General features: G+C 41.0%; 1 protein-coding gene across 1 annotated transcript in view; it reads left to right on the forward strand.

Moving 5' to 3' along the window:
- The window catches only part of slc8a2b (solute carrier family 8 member 2b), a 162,010-nt gene extending 144,566 nt beyond the window's left edge, over positions 1-17,444 (forward strand). Inside the window, exons 13-17 of the mRNA XM_087175159.1 lie at positions 1,606-1,623; positions 6,354-6,478; positions 9,191-9,290; positions 10,568-10,843; positions 12,080-17,444. Coding sequence (XP_087031285.1) covers positions 1,606-1,623; positions 6,354-6,478; positions 9,191-9,290; positions 10,568-10,843; positions 12,080-12,456 — 896 coding nt within the window. The 3' untranslated portion in view covers positions 12,457-17,444. The remainder of the gene's footprint in view (positions 1-1,605; positions 1,624-6,353; positions 6,479-9,190; positions 9,291-10,567; positions 10,844-12,079) is intronic.
- Positions 17,445-18,078: the final 634 nt, after the last annotated feature.

Here is an 18,078-nt window from a genome sequence, read left to right on the forward strand (position 1 = left end):
CAAGTTCAGTTCACTTAACTCAGTTAGTTTTACTTTTTCAAAATAACATAATATCACAACATTGAACGAGCTGTTGAGTCCAGTTAACTCACATTTTTGAGGCAGCGGGTGAGCTTATGTTTCTAAAGTGAACAAACCAGTGGAAGCTGCTGAGCTGCAGATAAAATCATTACTTTATGATCACGTCATCGACAGACAGAATTAATAAAAATACAGCAGCAGCGCTGTGAGATCGGCTACACTGACATTTAAAATGATGACAGAGATTAGAAGAAACAAAAAGTCATAAACAAGTACAGCCATGTACAGCCGTCTGTGAGCAGATCTAATCCCGTCTAAATGAGCTGCTTTTTGAAAAAAAGAGAAATGTGGCGAAAACAAGTCTGATATAAAAAAAAAAAACTAGAATATAAATTTAACTGCAGAAGAACAGGTGCTCTGCTTCTGAAATGTTTACTGTGGACAATGAAACCATGACGGAGACAGTGCTTGGTCTCGGCTGATCCCAGTCCCAGCAGCATGCGCTCATGCAGAACGACAGGCACACAGAGAGGGCTGGGAAAGACACAAACAGGTCCGTCAATCTGTCCGTCCCATTCTTATGAACGTGATATCTCAGAAACACAAATTGAAATTTGGCACAAACGTCCAATTGGACTCAGAGATGAGATTGTTGGTCAAAGGTCAACGTCACTGTGGCCTCACAAACACATGTTTTTTGCCATAACTCAAGAATTCAGAGGCTAATTATAACACAATTTAACACAAATGTCTATAAGGATAAAATGATGAAGTGATGACATTTTATATGCAAAAGGTCAAAGGTCAACTTCACAGTGTGTGTCATAATGTTCTGCATTTGATTGACACACTTGATTTACTTTTATTAAATCCCTTCAAAGTCTTTTTACATATAAAATGCATGAGTCTGCAACTTACCCGGTTGGCGGAGACATACACAACCATGAGGCTGTAATTCTAGCTTACAAGGAATTTTATAAATTTTCACTGCTTATTAGTTCATATTTACTACAAATAAAGTCTGCTAAATTTAAATTGATGCAGCTAATCCAAACTACGGCACATGTTTGTGCTGTTTTGTTTTTTTTTTTAGCTGCCTCAGTGACCCACTTTACCCACAGGGATCAATAAAGTTTCATCTTATCTCAGACAAAAAGACACACACACAACTACACACTCATTCAGGAACCCCATCCATTCATCCATTACCTGTCACAACAACAAGGCACAGAGTGATGTAGGAAATGTGGAAACACAGAGAGAGAAAGGATTGCTGATTTAAATTTGAGGGATTGTTAGACTCAGATTGTAAAGGCAGTGTTAGCTGCATGGAGCGATCAGACTAGAGACTTTTGTTAATGGTAAATACAAAAACAAACAACATGATTTGTTTATTTGTGGAGAGAGTGGGTGAAAAAATATGAAATGAGAAGAATAATGATAAATGATGGACACAGGAGCTTCTTATTATTGTGTCTGTGTGTATTTGTGTGAGTAGCTTGCTGTGTTTTTAGGATGAGCTTTGATTCTGTTGAATGTGTGTTATTACTTACTGCTGTTTTTTCATCCCTGTTTTCTTTACAGCTCTGCTGCTCAACCAAGGTAAGACCATCTGATTATTCCTCCCGCTTCAAACTCAAGGTCCCAACTTAATCTGAATTGTAAGGAAGTCAGAGTAGAGCTGCAACTAACTAATTGTTTTTATTATCAATTAATCTGCTGATTATTTTCTTAATCAGTTGATTAATTGTTCTATAAAATGTCAGAAAAGAATGAAATTTCCTAAAGCCAAAGTCGTCACGTCTTGTTTTGTCCAACCAACAGTGCACAACCCATAGATACTGTATGTAGTTTATAATGATATGAAGCAGAGAAAAGCTGCAAATCCTCACAATTAAGAAGCTGAAACAAGGGAATTATTTAATTATCAAAATAGTAGCAGATTAATTTTCTGTCAATCAACTATTTGTTTCAGTTTTAAATCTGAGGATGATCTTATCTTAGACCCAATTACTGATAATATTAGATCTGAGATATTTGAAGCTTTGGTTTAATCCACATCAAAGCATCAGTAAATTTAGAAAGAGACTGAGACGTTCAGTCATTCTGTGTGCTTTGTTGCATTTCCTGTTGCTAGAAGAAGAGAGAGAACATTAAATGCCCTGGACTACATTTCAGCGTAGCAGTGTTGCTTCTTACACAACACATTGAAAAACGCATTTACACAGGCTCATAGCTTGAAGTCAAACTGTTCCTGCTTCACTCTCTGTGGGTTTTTCAGTTTCTACCCATATCTATCCAGATATTTCTTAACCTGCCCTGATGGCACCAGACGTCACAAAGACATTGGACTCTAACGGCTCTCGATAGATAGATAGATACATAGATAGATAGATAGATAGATAGATAGATAGATAGATAGATAGATAGATAGATAGATTGATACTAAGGGAAATTCATGTGTCCATTACGTCATTGTTGATAACAATAATAATAATAATAATTAAAACAGTTGATAATAAATAAACAATTAGATTAGTGCACTTCCTTTGCTCCTGATAGCAGCTCTTGCATGGTGCTAGCTACCATCAATGTGTGTGTGAATGGGTTAATAAGAGGCAAATAGTAAAGAGCTTTGGATAACAGAGCTTTATAAATCCAGTCATTTGCCATTTACCATTGAGTAGTAAACACGGTGTACCCACAACTTTAATAACTAAGTAACAGAGTGATGTCACTCAGAAGAAGACATGCACCTCTCAGGGTTTCCAACATAATCTCCAACAGAACTGATAATGACAGGAAGTTACCCACACACCAGAGATGACATTAAAACAACATTCATGTGAAAAATGATAAATGTTAAAAAGCTGCGTTCATTTGAAAATTTCCTTTAGAAAAGAAATCTTATCCAATGTTCCCATGAACAGACACTCATTACTGACAAAGACACTTGCTCCAAATTACTTTAACTTCTTATATTGATATTTCAGCTGTAGTGAAATTTGAACATTAAAAAATGAAATGTAATTTATTTTCAGTTGCAGAGAACGTGAACAGATGCCACATTTTCTTTCTGCTGCAGCCGCTCAGGTTCCCTCTCAGCCAGGACATTGTTTACTCTGGCCCACACTGTAATAGCCTGACTCACATTCCTGGCGCCTCTTGTAGCCTGGCGTGCTGGAGAGATGGGTCTTTGTCTGTTTACATTTGGATCACAGCAGAACCGGCCTCTGTGAATCCCAGCACTGAACAATGGAGCAGTTCTGAAACGAGCGTGTACATTCGCTTGCGCTGATGCAGAGGTAACACTGGGTTTGTAGTCTTTCTTAGACGACCAAATGGGCTGGTTGTGCTCGTTGCGCTTTATCATATGTACCGTTTTATAATTTGATGTACTATTTCTTTCCGTGACTGTTTGGGAGCCTTGTGTGTGGGAGGCATGAGAGAGTAGGTGTGTTTCCATTAACCTGCTTAATTTGAAATTGCAAACTTAAAAACGAGTAATGGAAACACGTGAATTTTCGAAAAAAAAAAAAAATATTCACATGGTAGTTTTTCAGACTATTCTTATATTCTTAAAATGGACACACTTTTTTCACATTCGAGTCATGGAGGCTGCTGCACCAGGCCGCAGGGAGCCAGTTCCAACTGGAAATCCACCGCCACGTTTAATTGGAACAATATAGCAAGAGAAGAAAACCCACCTTTAATCGCAAAACAAAACTCAGTGGAAACACAGAGCATCCGCAATTTTGTTTTGTCGATTTATCAGTTCTTTTTTTGTGCAAAACCGCAGTGGAAACTCAGCTGGTGTAAATGGGATAATTGGAAAACTTGATTGAATTGTTTATATGAAAATTGATCTCGGATTTGTGAGAGTAGAAGAGAGAACGAAGGTGTGGTCATTGATTTTTGAAAACAGTGCAGCTGTATATTCTCTTGAAAATGTTAAAGTTGAAATAATTTAGTGAAAATACATATCATATCTAAATGAGGTCAACCTGCATGAGAGAAGACATCCCTCTCCCTGCTAACTGACGACTCACTGATTCGTGCTCAGATTAGGTTTGAGCGGGAAATCATCCGAGCTTGTGACAAATCCACATTTTCTCCGCACAGCAGCAGCTGAGCGCAGTATCCTGAGGAAGCAAGATTAGGAAGTACTGTGTAGTAAAGAAGTAGATTTATTGATTTTCCACTGTGTGCACAAGGCACGTGGTTTTTCTTTGACAACTTCACACACACTTTCCAAAATTCAAAATACCCCCTGCTGCCACTCGGAGCCGATTGGAGGCAGCTGAAGCAGAATTCAGAGGCTAAAAGAAAAGTGTTGTGAGAGCGGGAAGCCCTGCAGCGCTGATGACACATAATGATGCTCATTGTCCCGAAGGCTCTCTGTTACCCGTCTGTCGCAGCAGGAGAGCCGATCTGTGTTGAGTCTGTTCTCTGGTGATGGTACTGCTCAGAGGAAGGACCTCAAAGCGGAGCGAAACCATATTTGAGCGTGTGTGGTCATGTGTGTATTCATGCATCTGTGCACGTATCTGAGAATGTGTTTATGACAGCCTGAAATAATGTCAATGAATACTGCAGGGATGTTTGCCATATGCTGCTTTACTCCTACAGTCTCTTCCTAATTAGACATGAGCTGCCTTTGAGGAGAGGGGAGGGCTATAATCTCTGACTGCTCTTCATTCACTCACTCACAAACACACGCGCGCACACACACACACACTCGCATACACACACTGCCTCCATACCTCCTGAGCAGAATGGACGAATGAGAAAATGCCACTTACAGCAGACACGAACACACACTCAGCCTAGAAGCCTTAAAGTATTCCCAAAGCTCTTTGTGGACCACAGCAGTGTCACATCCTCTCTCTTTGGTAGAGAGACACTCTTGTGTGTAAGATGATCCCTGATTGGTTGAATTTCTCAGTTATTTCTGAAAGATGAACTCCGGTTGGTGGAGCTGCTGTTGCTACTCTGTTGGCAGCTGATCAATAACACAAACCGGGCCGTGTTGTTTGGAAGCAGACGAAGAAAGACTCTCAAGTGAATCGATGTTATCAAGAGGCACAAGGTTAAGCTTTTTAGCTTCATCGCATCCGTATCTTTCCAACCAGGTGAATAGACCTCAATTCCAGTACGGCAAAATCTTTATCACAAGTTGAGTTTGTTGTTTTTGCCTTAATTGGATTGCAGTTAGAAACACTTCATTAAACAGCGACAGCACAAAATTAATCAACAGCAATTATGATAATAGTAGTTTAAGTAATTTATTAAGCAGAAATGAAAAACATTCCCTGGTTCCCCTCTGGCTCTTCAAACAACAGTATTTGCTCTACTCTGTAAAGTAATATATCTTTGGGTTTAAGACTGTTGGCTGGACGTTAGGAGTTATATGAAGATGTTATCTTGGACTCTGAGCTGAAACAGTTTCATAATTGAATTGCCGTATTGACTAAATAAATTAATAAAAGTAAGATGAAGTGTAAAGGTGCCTTTACACTGTGTTTTTTTTCTGGCTGTTCCAGACAAAAGTGGTGAATTGTTTGGTTGTCAGTCGACATTTAGGACCAAAACCTCTTAATTGAACTGCTGCTGTGACGCACGTTTACAAAGCAATATCACAGCAGCAGAATATCACATAAGATCACATTTTTTTAGTTTTCTCTGAAGCACTGTGATTCATCAGGCCTTCATCACACTATGTGATGAAAGGGCTTTAAAATGTATATCGTACAGTCTGACACGGACTGAAGATTGTACCAGACCCTATTTATGTGTCATATAATTTGGTCTAAAAGAATATTTTCAGTTTTATTCTCAACTTCAATGAAGAAGAAAACCAACCAAATGTTGGTGTTAACATTTTGGAAGAAACTATCTGCACCTGCTCTTTTCGTTGTTCTCTGTAAATCCTCCTCTCTAATCTTTCTGTGTCGCTGTGCTGTTGCTACCTCTCTCACTCTCTCTCACACACACACACACACACAGATATTGTCCATCTGTCATCTTCTCATGTCCTTCACCCACGCTGTGTAAGAACATGCACACACACACACACACACACACACACGCAGTCACGCTCATGCTCACGTACAGATTCAAATACATATTTCAGACTCAAGTGATGTAGTGCAGCTCTAAATAAAATGCTGACTCACATCTATTATTGATGGAGGTAGAACTTGGAAATCTCTGTGACATTTTAGTTTCAACTCACACTCACTGATAGCGTCCTTCTCGTTTCCTTCACATCACCTCTCCCTCTCTTCCTCTCTCCCTCTCTCCCTCTTTCCCTCCCTTTTTTCCACCCACAGAGGGGGTGGAGGGGCAGATGAGTGCTGAGGAGGAAGAGGCCCGGAGGATAGCTGAGATGGGGAAGCCCATCCTGGGAGAGCACAGCCGTCTGGAGGTGGTCATCGAGGAGTCATATGAGTTCAAGGTGCACCATCATTTATTTATTTTCCTCACCTTGTTTCCTCTGGAAGAAGTGCCACTGACAATTATTTTCAGCAATGGTCCTTGTTTTTGTTTGTTAATGTTCTCAAATCAAAAATAAATATTGATGGTAGCCCGCAGCAACCTTATAAGTTATTAACAAATCATTATATTCTTATTGAAAATATAGAACGGCTAACAAAGTTCCAAAAGAGTGGTGTATAAAAGGTTAATTGAAAAATAAAATTGATTTTGATTCATTATTTCTTAACACATACAGTATGTACTCCCAGTCCTGCCCAAGTAATATTTGAGCTATATGTCTCTCTGTGCAGGAGTAGACAGTGTTTGAGGACTGATTTTGTGAATATGAAGGACTGAACTCTGCTCTTCTGGTTGTTACATAATCCACCTTGACCCTCTTTCTCACACTCATGAGCCCGGGTCCTAACCCTCTCAACGAGCAGCTCTGAAATGGGTTTGAATTATTGAAGATGTATGAGTCGCGGCTCGCTGGAGGCGTGCAGGATTCAAACTCTTGTGACATGCACAGAGTGCTGCTACGTCTGCCCTCTAGGCTTCCACTGCCTTCCCCTGTGCAAAGAGCTACGTTGGAGGAATTAGAATTTGAGTAATCCAAATATTTGAAATGTGTGAGCTCAGGTGTATTTTAAGCAAATAAAGGCAGACATTAGCACATGAGCCAATACCCACTGCAGGTCCCTCCAAGCAATGAAATGAGTTAAGTTTATTGGCACAGCAATAAGCCTCCAATCACAAAAGGTTCAACACAGAGAAGCATGTTTTATTGCTAATCATTAAATAAATGGATTTTTAAATAAGGAAATGTTCCAGCCCTGTCAAGAGTAGTGGATTTCTTCATACACTGTTTTACCGGAGGCACTGAGCGAAGTACCACAATTTTATAACTGTCTGTGTGGAATGCACAAAATAAATGATTTAAAGGTCCAATATTGTATAAGGTATCTGTCCATGTGTTGTTTGATTATAAAGCAGGTCTAGGTTCTATATTAATACTGTGAAAGTATCAAAGCGCTCATTCGACATAGAAAGTATTCAGAAACCGTCAGGACTTCAGTAACTTTGTGACGTCACAACTAAGCAGTCACCGCTCTCAGACATGCCCCAAGCCCCGCCCACCTGGACCCACCATCCAACCTTGCAGGATTTGGTTTCACTGAGTGTTTACCTGAAATCTGCTATATTGTTATTGGATCACTCAGAAAACAGTCCAATCAGAAGAGAGACTCAGAGCCTGCTGTTACTAGAGCTCCAGAGAGAAGCCTGAGAGAGGAGATGTAAAACTTCATTGAGATGATTTTTGGTTCTTAAAACCACAAATATATCTTCTTATGGATCAACACTTCAAATAAAACACAGGAGAAGAGGAAAATATGGAGCTTTAAATATCAATAAATACTATAATTCCTTTCTTCATCAGCATCATGTATGTAAGCGAAGCAGTGTGTGTTTCACAGGTTTCAATGGACCAGAAATCACTCAAACATTCTTGGTTATCAGTTAGTCACTGGCTTCAGTTCTACACTTTGTCTTAATAAGAATCAAAGGAAAAACTCAAGTCAACAGAGGAAGCAAACAAATCAAACATCCTCCTCACTTTCAGCCAGTTAAAAAGCAACAGCAGCAGAGACTGTGTGAGCAGTCATCACAGAGGGGCAGAGAGTACAAAGGGAATGAGCACGAAACAAACAACATCAACATCAACAAAACAGACGAATTCATCACTCCAAACACGGTCCACTCAAATGCAATATCCTCACCCTCTATGTGATTTCTAAGTCAGCTGACCCCCTGTGGAAATATAATTTGCCTTGTCTCTTATTATTTGTGGGTAGTGAGAATAAACTTAGTGAATAATGCAGTTCATTTGTTAGTTTGTAATTAAACTTACTGAGGTGTGTTTTTCTAAAAAGGAAAAAAATCTCAGCTCCAAACAAACAGCATTAAGTTTCTCCTTAAGTCGTGACACAGTTAGTGCAGCTGTAGACAAAGTCTGCATATCTGTTCATACTGTATATACATGTTTTTATTATTGATGTATAGACACTATTGTTTTTACTCTGAAGCAGCTGAGAGGTTTAGTTTACTCAGTTTATAACAAACACCACTCTGATACAAACAGAGGTTTATTGCTCTGAGCTGGTGGCAGACGTCTCAGAGGATGGGAAATCAAATCCTCTGCAAACGAAACTGAAAATCAGCACAGCATGTAACACATGGTGAGGAGAATATGTTTGGATTACATTTCTGTTGTGGTACTGTTCGCTGCCTGTAGCTTTCAGTTTCCATAACCCCATGTTCCAAACGTTTACTTTTAAAAGCAGCAGTCACAATCAAAGCAGCATTTGACTATCCTGTACCCCATACTTCCTGGTAAACACCCGCACTTTCTGTAAAAAAATTGTTTCCTCCAAGCCATACAGATGCTCTTTTCCAACCCTGTGGCCCCGCCTCCTCGACTTTGTACAGAGTTCAGTCTGATTGAACTTGAACCTGTGAAGTCGAGAGGCTCTCCACTGTCAAGGCAGTTTGAGAGAGGGGGTAGGACAGACCTGTCATTCAGGAAAATATTGTTTGTTTATATTCTAGTTTAGTCTGACTTCACCGTCACCCTGTCACCTGAGCTCGGCTGCAACTGGTTGCTAATGAAGTGTGTTGTGGTTCTGATTGGCAGAGCACCGTTGACAAGCTCATTAAGAAGACCAACCTGGCGCTGGTGATCGGCACACACTCCTGGAGGGAACAGTTTGTTGAGGCGGTCACTGTCAGCGCAGGTGAGCGTGTGTATGAGTGTAAATAGACATATTACCGGAGGGAGCAAACACCTGCCACGAAGTCTAAACAACTGCTGTGAGCTTGATGAATATTCACAATTCACTGTTTTTAAAGACTCATTAACTGATTACCGTTTGTTATTAATAACTCCATATGTGAAAGCGTCCTGGTTCTGTAAACCAGGGTCTCCAAGTTCCCCATTACTGTTGTTTTGTAATTAGGGGCCTGGCCTTGCAGTCTTTACTGATAATGAATACAATCAGCCTGTTAATGAACTTACATCTGTACTCCTTAAAAAAATAACCCAATCAGTCTGTGTTGTGACACTAGGTCTTATTTTCAGATGTTGTCCATCTTGTTTAAACTGGGTGATTTTGGGCTGTTCCCAGACTAAATTGACGGTTGTGAGAGAAATCTTTGGTCGTCAGATGAGCTTAGCTTGCTGTAAGTCCAGCAACAACCGAGTGAGAATTTTGCTACATTTTCAAATCATGAAAGCAGATGGCATCGATTTCTCTGCTCTGCTGTTCAGTTTACATCCAATTCAGCAGGATTTCATTCCACCATATTGTACAGTCTGACACAGGCTGCAGCCAAGATAATTGGTTAAATAAAATGAAATAAAAAGGTTTTTAATAATTGTTAAATCATTCTCACAGTGTGACACAGTTAACTTGCAAGATTGTTGTTATTGCAATGTATCAGTTCTACTCATTTATACAGATGTTGTTTAGCATTCAATACAATTGCCCACCTAAACCAGGACTGAACCTACCAGTGTTTTTATCTCTTGGTAGTACACACAGAAAGTCAACTCTCTCAATTAAAATACTAAATATTAGTTTTAAAACAGCAGTCTTATTAGACTGCAAAGTTGAAACACATGAAGACAGATGCGGATGGCTGTCACAATGAATCTGTGCTCTTATCCAACCATGAGTGGCTGGTGGGAGAGGGATTTGTGATTCAAGGCCACCATCTAGTGGAAGGAACGGTTCACTACAGACAGTAATGTCTCCACCTTCAACAGCTTGGACTTAAAAGTCTGTACATTAAATCTCTATATGCTGGAACCCCCTGAAAATGCTGATGCATTTTAACATCACTGTGTTCTTATAATATCATGAGCATGAAACCTGTTGATCTTGCATCAGCCTTGTCCATGTGCACTGTGAAGTTTCTGTCCATGTCTAAATGTTTAACTTGTTGAAAATGTTCCAACTCTGATCTTCTCCATGATTTTGTCTCATGTTCCTCCTGTTTCCCTCTCCGTCAGGTGACGGCGATGACGGTGAGGAAGGACGTGAGGAGCGTCTTCCATCCTGTTACGACTATGTCATGCATTTCCTCACTGTCTTCTGGAAGGTTCTGTTCGCCTGCGTCCCGCCCACAGAGTACTGGAACGGCTGGGCCTGTTTCTGCGTCTCCATCAGTGTCATCGGCCTCCTCACCGCCGTCATCGGCGATTTGGCGTCACACTTCGGCTGCACCGTGGGTCTGCGGGACACAGTGACTGCAGTGGTGTTTGTGGCATTGGGAACTTCTATTCCAGGTGAGTGAAAGTCCTCTTTTAGTGTGTGGGAGCAGGGAAGTATAGAGGGAAACACAGGTGAGACCAGACCACGTGACATGAGCAGAACTTTTGTGTCATGATCATGCATCATGAATCCAACTTTTAAAAGGTCCCATATTTGACAGTTTTCTGTGTTTTATTTTGAAGTTGAACTGTTCTGAATGATCTTATTAATCTATATAAATAGATTTCAGGTAAACACTCTAACGAGAAACTAAATCCTGCAAGTTTGGGTGGTGGGTACACGTGGGCAGGGCTAGGGGCATGGCAGAGGGCGGTGACTGCTTTGTTGTGACATCACAGAGTTACAAACGTCCTGACAGCTGGTTTTAAGTCTCAGTTTCTGAATACAGGCTGTGTGCATTTCTCTGCTTTGATACTTTCACAGTATTAATATAAAAACTAGACCTGCTTTATAATCAAACAACACATCACATCACAGAAGTCACATTGCAACAACATGCTTGTCAAGATATTCGCAATCCATTCAATGAGATTTAAGGCTCCATTTACATGAGAAAGAAATTTCACTGGGTGTGAGTCTGGTGTCCTCAAAACTGAAATGCATCTGCCCTCCCACTTGCCTCAGTATCTGTGGTTTTATCAAGCACAGAACAGGTGGCCTCAGATCAATCCGATAAGATGATCTGGCACAGAAGGGGGGGAAAAAAAACCCACCACATATATAGACTGAATGATAACGATACACAGGTGTATCACATTAGGGGAAGGGAGGCAATCAACAGGAGGGAAGGAAGCTAGACACTACAAGGAAGAACACACACCAAAATAAAACAGGAAGTAGACAAGACACAAACGCAAAACCTACCAAAATATATTACAAAACTACCCGGGCCCTGACAGGTTTAACCAGTTTCTCAACGCTTTTCATTGGCAAAGACGTGAGAACCACCGGTCAACAGAATGTCAGTGTGACATCTCCTCTACTTTTCCACTGTGTTAAATATTGGCCCAAGAAAGCAGCAGATAGTACCAGCTGTTTATTGAGTGGATTCTTCCAATTGATATTTTCCACATCTGCATGACTGCAAACATCCACAAAGGTTTACATGACATAAATTGTCTGTGAATGTCTACATGCAGCCCAAAACTTATACCCACCCCTAACAGTGCAGTTACTTCTCTTTGTATGTGCACATGTGTGTTAATGTGTATATGCATGATTTACTCTTCCCACCTCTTTCTCTCACCCAGACACCTTCGCTAGCAAAGTGGCCGCCATGCAGGACCAGCACGCCGATGCGTCTGTCGGAAACGTCACTGGTAGCAACGCTGTCAACGTGTTCTTGGGGATCGGCGTGGCCTGGTCAGTGGCCGCAGTCTACTGGAAAATCAAGGGGAAGGAGTTCAAGGTGGACCCGGGGTCGCTGGCCTTCTCTGTCACGCTCTTTACCATCTTCGCTTTCATCTGCATGGCTGTGCTCCTGTTCAGACGCCGGCCCTCCATTGGCGGAGAGCTCGGTGGCCCAAGGGTGCCCCGCCTCCTGACCAGCCTGCTGTTCCTGGGCCTGTGGTTCCTCTACATCCTTTTCTCCAGCCTGGAGGCCTACTGCCACATAAACGGCTTTTAAAAACGGAGATGGAGAAAGTTCTGGAAGAATATTGCACAACAACACACACATATACTTTAACACTCAGTCCATACAGCTCACAGTTCGACATGAAACAAGTGTATGATTCATCTGTTTAATGAGGCTCACTGCAGCCTGGAGGTGTCCTGGTCTTCGATGCAGGGACACTAAAATACTCCAGATACATGTTCACACACACACACTTTATATGTACACATGTGTAAACAGATCAGATCATAAGAGACACACACACAGGCACAGTTACAGGCATGATGTAGGGCGAGAGGAAGTGTTTGTGAAGGGCGAGAAGTGAGGATACAAAAGGTTACAGAGGCAAAGTTAGAAGAGGGAAGATGGAGAGACAGAGAGAGCGACTGTGGAGTTTTCGAGGTGAAGAGAGGGTCAGCCTCTGGAGCGCTGTTTCATTCTGTGGTATAGAAGGTTTATTTTAGAGTCAGGTGGGTTTAGGTTGGATTAGAGGATGAGACCACTGATAGAGAAGAGCAGGCCTGTTAGTGTTAAGATGGAACAGAAACCTGTGCACACTGGACAACATTTCTCCTGAGTTACATCCTGCAACAAAACGTGTCCCTGCCACCTCTCCATCTTTACTGATACAGCTGCACGTTTCCTCACGGAGGAGGTGGAGCGCTGTGTGAAAAAAGGAGTGGAATGTTTACAGCAACATTAAGTCTGTTTACTACAGGAGAGTCATATAAAGTGGTGATGAGAAAGCTGTTCTCCACACACGCTGTAAATAGTAAAAACCGGTGTACATATAGAGTGTAGTGTTTTCAGGAGGCAGATAGTGTTGCCACCAGTGAAAAACGTAGAGAGGGTGAAAGAAAGGATCCCCCAGAATGCAAAGCTACTTTTTTGTATAGAAAGCCAAATTACAGTGAAAAGAGAGTTTTTGAAATTCATGCACAGACTGGAACCAGGCCACAGGTCCCAAACATTAGAAACTGAAGTCTTAGCTGAACAAATAAACAAATGATGAACTGGTGAAATACAAGTTTAGAAGTGGCTGACAGTTTTTAAAGAGCCATTCCTCCCGTCTTTGTGTTCCAGTCAAATGTGTCTGTTTACCAGATGTTCTCTCCCTCTGGCGGAGGCTTGTGTGTCAAACTAAAGGATTATTTTTTTGCATGTGTAGCCGGATACGGAGCATCTTCACATAATAAGTCTCATATATATATACTATGTAAAAGGGAATGAACAGAATCCACCTGTAGATTACATGCCTGCATTTGTGTGTCTGCTTGGTGAACAGAAACTATCAGCTGGTCCTTGGTGATAACTCCTTCCCGTAGAAATGTGTGTGTAGGCAGGCAGGAAGTAGGAGAGGCGTTTGGTCTGAGAGGAACAAAAGGACATTTTCCTCCTCAGAAAAGATTAAATATGTAGAGTCTTTGTTTGAGGCTTTTTGCTCCATCCAGATGGACTGAGATCACTGAACAGCAGTCAGTCATCACTGTGACACTGTGGTAGTGACAGACTCAGCCATTACTGTGGCATGTATCCTGACAGACTAATCCTCTATCTTTAGTGACAGCAGCATGTCAGACAGAGAGAGACTTAACAGTGTTAGTTTAGCTCAGTGGTTCTCAAACTTTTTCCGGCATGCCCTCCTTCAGAAGCCAAAAAAAACCCCACCCCACAATTTTTGTCAATCGTTAATAATAATAGGGAAATTAATTGTGTGAAATACAGATCAGCACTGTTTTGTTTATTTCCCCTACATAAATCATATTCACTCAACTTAGTTTCACTCCATATTTTCCTCATCATCCACGCCCCCTACACCCCACATACCCACCCACCCACCCTGCAGTGGCTCTATGCCTCCCTCCCCACAGGGGGGTGTGCCCCCCAGTTTGAGAACCACTTGTTTACTTTAAAGAGTGAAGCCTCTTAAGCCAGTTAATTGCAATTAAGTAATTTAATACCTGACTAAATAGATTTTAAACATCAAGATTCACATATTGATCAGGACACAGGATCCTGCAGGATGTTAGTCTGCACCACACTGTTGCTTCAAGACAGCACCAACACAATGCCTTAAGGAAAACGCTCAAGTGAAAATCTAGTATTCAAGCTCTCAGCTGAACTAACTGTCCAGACTGCACTTTGTTTGATGGAACTAAAACATATAGTGTTGTGGGTTTTTTTTTTTTTTCTCTTTAGCTGAGAAATCGTTAGTGTGCAATATGTGAAGGGAGAGTCACTGGAGGAAAACTATGAACTGTTTGAAGGTTTGATTCATGTAAGACTGGATCTTTCTTCTCCTGTGGGAAGGGGTTGTTGTAATTTGTCCCCGTCCATCCATCTGTGTTTAGAGCACAATACGCTGTATGTAAGAACCTGCTAAAAATGACTTTCCATTCTGGTGAACATTGTTTAAAAGGACTAACTAAACTATGATGTAATGTTCTCCAGGCTTTGTTTACAGCGTGTAGGTCAGCAGCAGATAGGGCTTCATTTTGCAGACAGCTGACAGGTCCACACTGTCAAACCTAGGTTTAAATCAAAGACAGTTTCTATAGGCATAATACCACAGCGTAGACTGTTTTCCGTGGGAAACACATTACAGAACGCTGCCCCTCATGACATGTATGTGTTGCTCAGTATTGCATGGCAGAGTTGGAACATACAGTAAAATGTTCACAAGCTACTGAAACTACTGGCTGCTAAATAGATAGGATGCACAACAGAGAGGTACAAAACGAAGAGAGGTGCAAATGAAAAAGTAAATATCACAGCAAACGTAGCGAGCAGTGTGCAACATGATGGTGTGATATGAATTATTAGCTTAGACACAAAGCATCAACAGCCCAGCGTCCTTTTGTACACGTCGAGACATCCCAGTCAACATTATAATTACTGTAAGATTTACTGCCTAATATCAGTCACCTTAATATATTCCTGTGAGAACGTTGTGCTTCGTGCTGCAGGTGCATTACAAACATTTCACCCACAAATAATAAGTGCTATACAAGTGGAAATTGTTATTACTCTTATTATATACAATAATATTGGAAAGATTCAATTCATTTACCCTTAACTAACTATACTTTGTAAACTTTCTAAAACCAATTTTGTATCTTTTCCTTACAGATATATCCGAGGTAGATTTTTTTGTACTTCTAAACAATGTTTAGAGTAGTATCAGTATACAGAGTTGGTAGTGTAGATTAAATCGTTACTGAATTTAGTGGATTAGATTTTGATATATTTTCCACAGAGGAAGCTCCCCTTTGAACTGCTCAAACAGTGTAGTGTATCATAACCGAGCGTAATCTCATCTCATTTAGTCAAATACTTTATCTGCTGACTCGTTCGTGTCTGTGTTACTTATGTATATTTATTCTCATGAGATTATTTAGATATTTATTTATTTACAAGAGGATTATTTATCTATGGATAAGCTGTGCCACAGGTCCTTGAGGTGAACAGTTTGGAGTTTAGTTCAAGGAGCGTGGTTTCAACGTGCAATACAGGATAAAATTCATACGCATCTTATTTCGTTAGTGGGTTTTTGACGAGAGGTCAGTTGACATGTTTATCTGCTGCAGTGTTTGTTGTTACCCTCCGCCAACGTACATTTCTTCATCCAGTCCTCCTGAAGAGGGAGTTTTGACTGTAGGTAGCATGTTTACATGAAGAAACAGTGTGGAACATTGTAAGTATGATTGTCAGTCTCGGCTCGTTTTGAGCTGAACAGGGACATTTTGTAGATATTAATGGTGGCTTTGAGGCAGGTCAGTGGTGTGTGAGGTTTTGACAGTAACTTAACTGAAGTTCACTCACTAAACCGCCAGCTGGGACCAAGATTACACAACACATACACATACACACATATACACACACACACACACACACACACACACACGCACACACAGGTCTGATGAAGTAATCTGTGACTGGGTGAAAAATGATCAGCACCACCGGGTACAGAATGGATCAGCTCTTGTGTCCGGTGCTCCCAGCTTTGTCCCAGCAGAAGTGACCCAGATGTGGCTCAGCGCCCAAGAACAGAACTGTGTACAATGTCCGGACAATGTTCCTTGTTTCCATGAACTTCTGTACTAACTGTCCGGCTTCGGCCTTTGCTGTTCTGTAGCTAGATGTGATGCCTCCCCGATCCAGACTCTCCTCCTCACCCCTCCCTCCCCAGTGTGTGTCTGTGTTTGCCTCCCTCCGTGCTCCTCTGCAGATGCATGATGAATCCCTGTGTATGTGTGTTAGCAGCATGGTCTACTGTGATGGACGCCTATAGGCATATTTTATCAGGTTGATTCCCCCGCAATCCCAAAAACACCAGAGACATTCTGTGAAGTGAAATGAGCAAATGGCACACACAGAAAACAACCACAACTCCATACAGACGTACTGATCAGAAACACACACAGTCACACACAGACAGCATTTATGGATTCAGAGTCTCCTGTGTGTTAGTTTTGTTACCTTCAGAAGCTGTGAAAAGAGAGCCCGCGCTGCGCTCTGTTGTGTCAAGGCTACGTCTGCAACGAGCAACACCCCAGGTCATCTTTTTGTTTGTTGGTGTACGATATTTCTGTGTCTGTGTTAGTGTCCCCCTCTTCTTCCTCCCCCTCCCCCTCCCCCTCCTCTTCTTCTTCTCCCATTCGCTCCCTCCCAGGTCTTGCTCTTCATTGTGTTTCTCTGTGAAGTTTTTTCCTGTGATGATGAAAATTTCTCTCTGCCTGAACCTTTGTAGGGAAATAATGACTGAGTTACTACAATATCATGTGATAGGCATATACATTTATTCAATACTGTAATAAATTATTAACTGAAGATGATATAAAAGTTTTTTTATGAAATGCAGAAAAAAAAAATCTTAGAAAAAAAAAGACAATTTGTTTTTGAGAACATGGCATGAGGTGTAATGTGTTACTGAAAGAAAATGAAGGTCTTTAATCAAGTGAAGTTGACCTTGTTTGAATATAGTTTATTTATTTTCAAGGCGTGACGTGTCTGAGTCATTATTTTTGCAGTGAATGAGACAACAACCCTCCTCGTATACAGGGTCTGCACCACACAGGGCATTTGTGACATGTAGGTTAACCATAACTCTAAAGTTGTGTTCAAAATGACTATGATGATTTCAGTCTAAATGAGCACAGTGCAGGAAAAAAAAATGAATAGAAACATCATAAATAAAATAAACATAGCATTGGACTGAAAACAAATATCAGAGCATTTTTGTCACTGGGCTCTTTGATTTTCAACCAGAAATATTAAAAACAGTCACTTAAGGCAGAGGCTTTGTAGGGCCCCCTGACCCAGTCAGTAATACATCAGGACCTAGATCAGGATGTAGTTATAAACTACACCTCGATACCTTGTGTGCTTTTTGTCAAAGATGTGATGAGATTTTAATTCACCTGCTTTACCCACACTAGAATCTTTGTGACTGACATAATGAACTTTATTCATAGGAGAAAAACAACAGAACAGATGAGAGATATGCTGTTTGTGGCAGGAATGGACGATGTTAAAATACAGTGATATGTTATACAAATATACACATTTTATACAAGTCGAGAATGAGGCAGCCAGTCTGGTTTTGGATCAGCCTAAAAGGACACATGTCACTCT

The sequence above is a fragment of the Seriola lalandi genome, unplaced genomic scaffold (assembly GCF_002814215.2).
Source record: "Seriola lalandi dorsalis isolate HSWRI2012SDOR001 ecotype SW California unplaced genomic scaffold, Sedor1 jcf7180002054422, whole genome shotgun sequence".
In the NCBI taxonomy this organism is placed as follows: Eukaryota; Metazoa; Chordata; class Actinopteri; order Carangiformes; family Carangidae; genus Seriola; species Seriola lalandi.